The sequence below is a fragment of the Notothenia rossii genome (assembly GCF_949606895.1).
Source record: "Notothenia rossii genome assembly, chromosome: 4".
Lineage (NCBI taxonomy): Eukaryota > Metazoa > Chordata > Actinopteri > Perciformes > Nototheniidae > Notothenia > Notothenia rossii.
In genome coordinates this window covers 94,185,385-94,194,891 of record NC_136902.1, presented here as the reverse complement: position 1 = coordinate 94,194,891, position 9,507 = coordinate 94,185,385, and the positions used below count along the sequence as shown (strand labels likewise).

The following is a 9,507-nucleotide window of genomic DNA, read 5'->3' as shown; positions in this document are numbered from 1 at the left end:
GGAGATATTTTTATTCAGCTTTCCAGTTCATGTTGTGGGGAAATGTTCTCAAAGGGTGTTTTCCTCACTAGCTTGTTGAGCCTGTTACACAATAACATCTTTAACAAATAGGTTTGAAGACAGAACTGATTCTCTTTGGTCACATGATTTCACATAAACAAAGATTTCACATAAACAATCTGTTTCTGTGAAATCATGTGACCAAAGAGAATCCTGCCCTTCCCTCCTCACTGGTATTTAAAAACGCTCCCTGCTCTCTGCTCCCTCATCTTCAGAGAACAACGACAAAGGTAAGAACACTTTAGAGCAGGAAGCAGGATTTATGACGTGTTTCACTTTTAACTCTTAATTATAACGCAATATAAATCAGAATCTAAATCCCTTTATTTGTCCCACAAAGGGGATATTTACCATTGTTACAGCAAAGAGCCAAAGACAGCTTAATGTCTTTATATATCACTCAAGAAGTATGCATCAAAACTATATTACAGATAACAAACTAGACATTTCACAATTTACAAAATACACATCCAGTACCAGTATGTAGCAGCCAGGTGAAAGTAAAACAAGTTGGTAGTATAAATTGCACAGCTATTCAAGGTAAATATGTACAAAAGTATTATTGCACAATAGGAATGTTATAGTCTTTGTTGTTATATGTGTGTGTGTGTGTGTGGGGGGGGGGGGGGGGGGGTCTACGAGGGGCCGTGGTGGTTGTAAAGTCTGCCCGCTGCAGGACAGAAGGACCTGCAGTATCTCTCCGTGAGACACTGAGGGTGCAGCACTTTCCCAACACCTAACCAGTGTCCAGATTAAGGCTGCAACAAACGACTACTTTGACAATCGATGAATCTATCGATTAATGAAACGATTAATCGACTATTCTGACTATTATGCCTTGCACAATTTCTCAAACGCTCTGATTTAGCCATCAACTTTTAGATTTAGCTTGAGGTTGTTTTAGGCATGTGGAAACTAACAATGAAGACAATAAAGATGAATACTTGATTCAAAAACACATATATTATTAAATTAACACATTGTGAACAAAGTTAACATTGCTTTTTATTTAAATTAAATAAATAATATTTCACATCAAAAGAAACAATGTTTTATCAAATGGTATTAAATAATGTGATGACAGAACTGTAAACAGAATAGCTGAAACTTTAACAAACTAAATAACTCAGTAACCTCTAATCATTAACCCATGTTTGTATAATGGAGTTAACTCCGTGTGTTGCTGCTAGCATACATAACACCTGACGGGGAAACGTTACTCGTGGATGGGGCTACAGAGCTACTAGAAAGACAGTCGAACCCGGTGCATTCCTCCGTCTGGATGTGGAGCACTTTTTCTAAATGTTTAGACAAATTGCTCGTGTCACCGCCCTTACATGCTAAACTCTTATTGCACTTTTGGTAAAGAGCATTGTGCACATCGAGACATTTAACCACACCTCAGAGGCTTAGCCGCGTGTGTGTGTGTGTGTGTGTGTGTGTGTGTGTGTGTGTGTGTGTGTATGTGTGTGTGTGTGTGTGTGTGTGTGTGTGTGGCCGCCAGGGATTTTGGGCCCCTTGAAAAGATATCACATTGGTTACTAAACATTTTTTTCTTAATGTTCTAAAATGGTTTGACTGTCAGTCACGGGCCCTTAGAATCGTCCTAACCTTACGGCGTCTGCCTGTGTGTGTGTGTGTGTGTGTGTGTGTGTGTGTGTGTGTGTGTGTGTGTGTGTGTTTTATGCATGTAGCAGCCGCGTGTGTGTAAACTGCCCCGCCCCCTCGCACACAGACAGATCGCACACAGAGATCTCTCGTCTGGATTGGGAAGATCGAAAATACATCATAGATGATCTTTTTTGTCTTTTTGCATATTATAAACGAGTTGGTGACACTAAAACTGCGATATAATGTTTATGTAGCAATAATACATATGACATATATGTTTTAAATGTCTCCAGTACCGATAAAAAGACCAATAACGTTGGAGCTTAACGGCGCGTAAAACACACGTGATGACGTCACCAACGAATCAACGACTGAATTAGTTGGCAACTAATTTGGTCATCAATTTGAATCGATCAAGTCGATTAGTTGTTGCACCCCTAGTCCAGATGACTCTCCAGGACAGAGCTGGCCTTCTAACCAGTCTGTTCAGTCTCTTCCTGTAACACAACGTATCACTGCTATTAGGAGACGGAATCACCTTTTTGCCTTGGGTCTTTCTATTTGGGCTGTTTCATACTGTTTGATGTTGCTTTCTTTAAATGACTATATATGTTTTACTTTATCATTTTTAATAAAACATATTTTAGTTCTTAGACTGATTTTCTGCTGTAACTCCGGCAGATTTAACTGTGAAATCTGATGGTTTTTGATCAAAACGTTTTAAATATCACTTTCTCTCAATACGTGTTATTTAAAGTCTGTGTAGTTTAAAAACATGTTTTCTTCTATGCAGAAAACTCATCAGGTGATCCATCCTCATGCTCCTGTAAACCAGTCACCATGGCAACGTGAGTAACACTAAAATGTTTAAAATTGTATTCTGAAAAAACAATAAAATGCTCCTTATAAAATGTTCTTTGACATGTTGATTCAATTCACAACTTGCCTTAAAAGAAATGCCTTAAAGGGACCTATCATGCAAAATGCACTTTTCGATGTCTTTTATACATCACCATGTGTCCCCGGTGTGTCCCCGGTGTGTCCCCGGTGTATCAGGAGACTCACAAAGGGTGTATCTCTAAAAACGGAGGAACAACGGAGCTGATCCAGATTTTTCTAGTTTAGAGCAATAGCCCCTCCAAATGTCTGTGCAAGTCCCTGGTCGCGCTACAGAAAGGGAGGGGGAAAAGGGACGTTTTAGTGATGATTTATTTATTGATGAACGGAAGAGAGCAGGAAATGTTTTGGTGTGTGAGTCAGTCACTCTGTGATCCGCTCTGTCTCAATGTGGTTTGGAACATGATATGGCGTTTAACCCGGCAGCATTTAGCTGAGTATCTCAGTAGAATCCTGAGCAGGCACAAGCTCCCCCTCCTCTTTTTTTCAGTTCAAGCTAAGGACCCAGAATCAGCGTTTCTCTAACAGCTGGAATAGAGGGGTATGAGGGATTTCTAAAATGCATGATCTGTTTGGTATTTTGAGCAAAACACTTTTTATATATTTTTATATATCTGAGATCCGTAATATATGCCTAAAAATAGCATAATAGGAGACCTTTAATACACAGCCTGTTGTTGCGTCGGGGACCTGTATTAATCTCTGACTATTAATCAGACCTACTGATTGACCTATCAGAAGCTATTGAGTCTCTGCCAGTTTACCACCAGGCTCAGATCCACCTCTGAAAGGTCTTACCTCGACTAACTTCTGGAGAACCAGGTTCAATGAACTGCTGTTTTAAAGCAGACAACATAATATATCAGTTTAACCCTTAGATGCACAAGTGATTGGACCCTACACTCTCACATAGGTGGGTCAAAAATAACCCATATAAGAAGCACATGTGTTTTTATGCCATTTGTGTCACTTTGGTGAAGAATAGTTACTCGTATTAATATCATGTTTTGGTCCACACAAGAATGATTTCATGTTTCACATAATGTGTTATGAAAAAGCTTTTTACCTTTCTCATAACAATTATTTCCCTCCGGTATAAACTTTTAAGGTGTATTTCTTAAAGGTGGGGTAGAATTTTGGAGAAACCAGCTCGAGTGCGCTATAATTTGAAAATACACAGCCGGACAAATCTGCCACTTCCTCACAGAGCCCCTCCTCCAACACACACGAACGCACACATGACCAATGAGGGCACGAGATAAGTTTGTGCACAGATGGAAGGCTGACAGGCAGGTAGGCCATCCAGTTACTTTAGCCGGCTCAGATGATTGGTCGTGCTTTTTACAGTACCACGGCTTCCACAGATGATATTTTTTTATGTATTTGTTATCAAAGCACTTCAGATATTTATTGCTATCGGGATGTTAAGAGCATTCCATGGAATATAACAACAAGTGCATCTCGAGCCGGCTTCTCAAACTTACCTCCCCCACCTTTAATTCACCGGTTAAAAAGTAAAAAGCTTTAGCATGTTATTTAATTTTGATCCACCATTAAAACTGTAAAGGTATATTCATTACGTCACCGTTTAAAAAATGCTCTCTGGTAGAACTTTAAAGCAGTGGTTCTCAACTGGTCAGGCCTCGGGACCCACTTTTTCCTTTGTCAATAAATCGAGACCCAACATTTTGAACCACTCAAATCTATTCAACAAAAAATCATGCTGTAATATATACGCTTTCCAGCATACAATATGAATTAAAGTGAAGCACAGTGCTTATATCCCTTATATCCCTTCACAGAACTAAAGTATGCGTTTAAAAGGTTTAATGAGATGATGGAATCAAAGCTGAACTACTGTATATAAAAAAGGCAAACATGCTGAAAACCCAACACCAGAAGGGGGGTCTGGGGGGATTCTCCCCCAGGAGATTTTTAGAAATACTAACATAAACTACGCATTCTGGTACACTCTGAGATGAAAATAAATAAATCTATTACTACCTGACATATTCATAATATTTTATGCCATTGCTTGTTTTTCACTTTGTTCTGACATCTTGCTGCTCCTCACAGAGAGAAGAGCAAAGAGGAGATAGTCTGTGTGAATTACTTTAAATTGTGGGTAAGGGTAGATAGCCCCCATTGTTCTGTGACCTGTCAATCATCAAACCGGGGTTCATATTTCATTATGTGTTTTTTATCTGAAGTTGTACCCATGGATGTATAAAGAAGAGTTCTACCGTAAAGTTATTCTCCGTGGGGACTTCCGGCAACAATCTTGATTCTGATTGGCCAGAAGACTCGGAAAAACATAAGCAAAGATGTTTTATTGAGAAGATGATCACTACGTGACAGAAGTTTTCAACACCGTTTATGGTCTCCGGTACTTCCAGTCCAACGCCTACTGCACGCACAGCGTTAGAACATCGGGCCTTTGTCACGGCTTGGCTCTCAGCCATAACAAACGCAGCGATGAGAAAAGAAAAGTTTGACTTTAAAAATGTATTCTTTTCCTATTTTTTTTTTTCTTCTCTCACACATCTGCGACCCACTTGAAACGGGTTTGTGACACACATTTGGGTCGCGACCCACCAGTTGAGAACAACTGCTTTAAAGTATATTATTAAGTCACCAGTTTAAAATTAGTTCCAGCTGTTAATTACTTTTATGAAAGTGAAAGTGAACGCATACAGTAATTTCCATGAATGTAGAGGCCTCCTGCTTTCAGCCTGCTGTGAGAGTGAAACTGTCTTTCTTGCTAAATAGTGACTCAAATAGTGATAAGACATAACAACCCTTAACCTTTTCAATTCCAGCCGATCAGACCGTTTGCATTTGCAAAGTATAGAGCTATGTGAAATACAATGCATTTTACATTGTGGACTCTAAAATACTATATTTGATTATATTTACTGCAGATTTCACTCTGAAATGCAAATCTCTACATTGTATAACATTACTACATAATCACATTATTACCCTAACTACTTTTTCACATTATTACATGAATACATTATGACATAAATACTTTAACCTATAACATCACAACATTATTACATTAATACATGTTCCAGGTAAAATAGTTTCTGTCCTTTGAGTAATTAATATTCAAATATATAATTCATATATAAACATAAACATATATAATAATCATATTTGAAAGTTCTTGGAGGATTAAGGTATACAGACACGTAACCGCTTTTTGTGAGGTGGTATTTTTGTAATTCTATGTTCAGTAGTTTGGAGATAATATTTGTGCTTTTCTACAGGAACATCTCACACAAACATGATAACACCAACTACAGAGTTGAGATCGTTCCAGGATCTCCTTCTGTCCACCGGCTGAAACCAAAACAAGGCAGCATTGGATCTATAAGAAGACTGACTCTCGGTGAAAGAGATCCAACAAAGATAAACAAAACCATCTTGCTTGTTGGTGAAACAGGATCAGGAAAATCCACTCTGATCAACGCTCTGGTTAACTACGCCATGGGAGTGAAGTATGAGGACAATGTCTGGTATCAGATTATAAAGGAGGAGAAGAAGAGTCAAACAGAAAGTCAGACGTCAGACGTGATCGTGTACGAGGTCTTTGGTCTTGAAGACAGAACTCTGCCCTTCTCTCTGACCATCATCGATACCCCCGGGTTTGGAGATACCAAAGGGATTGACAGAGATGTCCTCGTCAGCGAAAGATTGTTGAACTTGTTCTGCTCAACAGACGGAGTTCATGACATCGATGCAGTGTGTCTGGTGCTGAAAGCGAGTGACTGTCGACTGAGTGACCGACTGATGTACGTCTTTGATTCAGTGGTGTCTCTGTTTGGAAAAGACATAGAGGAGAACATCGTTGCCCTCATCACAAATTCAGATTTTGTGTCAACTGAAAATGTTCTACAAGTTCTGAAAGATGAGAAAATTTCTCTTGCGAAAGATGAGCAGGGTGAGCCTGTTCATTTCATGTTTAATAACATCCAGAAAACAGGGAGAAATGAGAGAAATGAGCGTGCTCTAAAGTATGCATGGGAATCAACAGACGAAGAAATTGGTCAATTTGCAGATTTCCTGAAAAATACCAAACCACAGAACCTGAAAGACACTGTTGAAGTGTTGAACAGACGCATGAGACTGAAAGCCTGCATCGAAAACCTGCAGGAGAGAGTTCAGTTCATTGAACTGAAACAGAGAGAGATCAGACAGACACAGGAAGGTCTGAAGAAACACAAAGAAGACATGAAGAACAACAAGGACTTTGAAATAGAAGTTGATGAAGCCTATAAATGTAAAGAACCTGTAGAAGGTAGGAAGATATGGTACTTGTTAGGGTTAAACTATGCAGGAGCTACCTGCTGTGAAGTCTGTAAGGAGACTTGTCACAATCCATGCACACTGGCCTCGGGTCCACGTAAGTGTGACGTCCTGCAAAAGAAATGCACAATATGCAACGAAGAGTGTAAAGTATCAGGCCATAAGAATGAGCTCTACTGCACGGTGTGTACTGGGAAGTGTCATGTATCCAAACACGTGAAAGACGAACGATGCACTACATGTGAGGATGAGTGCAGGGATCCAAGTCATCCGAAAACACCCTGGAAATATGTGAGCAAGACAAGGAGAGTTAAGAAGACCATACAGCAGATGAAAGAGATGAAAGAGAAGTATGAGAAGGGTAGAGAAGGCAGTGAGGAGTCAGCAAGTCTCTTGGAAACTCTCCAGAAGAACATTGAAGAGCTCCAGAAAGAAAAAGATCAGTTTCTGGAAGAGTCTTTCCAACATGTTGTGGAACTGGAGAAAATCGCCCTGAAGGTTGTTTCCCTCTCCACTCATGTTCACCTGGACTTCCTGATCGAGAAGATGAATGAGAAGGAAGACACAGAGAAGGTCAAGAAACTGGAAATGATGAAAAGCCAAATGGAGGAAAATCCAAGAGTCAAATCAGCTCTGAGCTACATGTATGGTAAAACAGCAGCTTTTGGTAAAGCCACTAGGGATCGCCTCAGAGGAAACAAAGCTGAGTAGAAAACAAGCTACACTTTGATGAAAGGTATTTCATTAAAGTGTGATGTTGATAATGTGATTGACCTTTTTATCTTTTTAATTCCTGGAAACAGCCCTTTGTGGTTTACCGTTCAATAACCAATCCTTACTTCACTGAACACGTCAATTCATATTTTCCACATCTCTGGTTCACTTTGTCCTTTGTGACCCAAAGTCCCTCCTCACAATGTCCGTGAAGTTCCGCATGCAGCTCAACATGTAGCTAACTGTGCATGCTCCTCCAGCTGGTTACCGAGCAGAAGAAGAAGAACACAAAGTGAAGGATTGTTAGGAAGAGATGTTGGATGAGGAGACTCGTCGTTACCAGCATGAATATCATTGAGAGAGTTTGTGGAGCTCCAGACGAACACAGACCCTCAATTGTTGCTCTGGTTTCAAATGGAGGAAAGAGCCCCCCCTGCTGTTCAATGTTAGCTACAGCAGCTCTCTCTCTCCTCTGTATACAAAGCATGGCAAATAAAGCAATGCATGATTTGATGACTTGTTCTTTTCATGGAAAGTCAATTGACTGATATACTTTTGGAATAAGAAAATGATGCCTTTGAATCTTTAGTTGACAGTTCTGCAGAAAGACTTTGCAGCTCTTGAGGCTTTTGACTGGTTTTTAAACTATGTTTGGTGTAAAAGACGATGTGTAATCATTTGTTCTGATGTTATTGTGTATTCTCCACATATGAGGATGTTCAACCTGCAGCTCAGTTTCTTCAAATCACACTCATCACATGTCCTGCATATAAAAGAGACGCAGCTTTCTGCTGGAAAGTAGAACAAAGAAAAAACTCCATTTCTAGTTTTTTATGAGTTGCATTTATAACTTTTTAGATGTTCATCTTTAGTTGCTTTATTTGGAGACTTGATTGTTGTCGGTTGAGTTCATCTTTTTTCTTCATCATTTGATCATTTGTGCATAAAAAGCTGATGTTTGTGGTGTTTCTTGAACCATGTATGATGATGATCACCTTGAATGTGTTGTTTATGAAACAGGTGTCAGTGACGACAGAGTTGAAAGAAACGTCTCCTGTTTTTAAGATTTGCATTCAGTTACTTTGCATTTGACCTTTTTAGATATGAAGCATTTATGGTTTTATTTTGAGACTTGAGTTTCAGCAGTTTAGTTCAGATTCTTTTTCTTCATCATGGAATCATTGTTATCATGTGTAATCATTTGTAACCATATATCAAGTGAATCAATAAAAACAAGTAGACTGTTGTGGTCTACTGAAAGACAGCAGCTTCTTCTGTGATCGTGTGACTTCTGAGCAAAGCTCGATGCGGCCTCTTGGGGTTTTGATGAATGTATAATTACATTAGAAATACATTTGATGTTGAATCACTCAAATCTTTCAAAGTTATCAGAAAGATGGAAATCAGGAGTTGACCCTAATTAGAAATCCACTCCACAGATATTTAGTTTTCTTAAAAACAGAAACAGTCATGGTTCTCTGATTATGGGAAAGTTTTTGCTCAAAAGTAATAAATATGCAAAGTAGGTGATTTTGTTTCTCCTGAAGATATGTTTCAAAAACATTTAAATAAATGTTTTTAAAATATGCTAAAGTAGACATTTCATTACGTCTCCTGAAGTTTCATTTTAGATTAGATTAGACATGTGCATGTTTATGAATATTTAATATAAGAGCACAAGTTTGGTTCTTTATTTGAATCAATATGAAACATGTAGAGTAACTAGCTCCATGTAGTGCTGTAATTAAATAACTAAATACAAGTTATTAAATCTGTTATAGAGGGCTACAAAAGGGTTACATCAGAATATAGCATTTTTAGTAAGAAATGTAGAACATACAATTAATATTTCATAAAAGTGTTGAGTACTATGTTTGTGTGTGTGTGTGTGTGTGTGTGTGTGTGTGTGTGTGT

The 9,507-nt window shown here is 38.7% G+C and overlaps 1 protein-coding gene across 1 annotated transcript in view; it reads left to right on the top strand.

The window, feature by feature from the left end:
• The first annotated feature begins 285 nt into the window (after positions 1 to 285).
• The window catches only part of LOC307037558 (uncharacterized protein), a 12,950-nt gene continuing 3,728 nt past the window's right edge, over positions 286 to 9,507 (top strand). The window contains exons 1-2 of the mRNA XM_079678566.1: positions 286 to 290; positions 2,465 to 2,519. Of these exons, the coding sequence (XP_079534692.1) occupies positions 2,512 to 2,519 (8 nt within the window). The 5' untranslated portion in view covers positions 286 to 290; positions 2,465 to 2,511. The remainder of the gene's footprint in view (positions 291 to 2,464; positions 2,520 to 9,507) is intronic.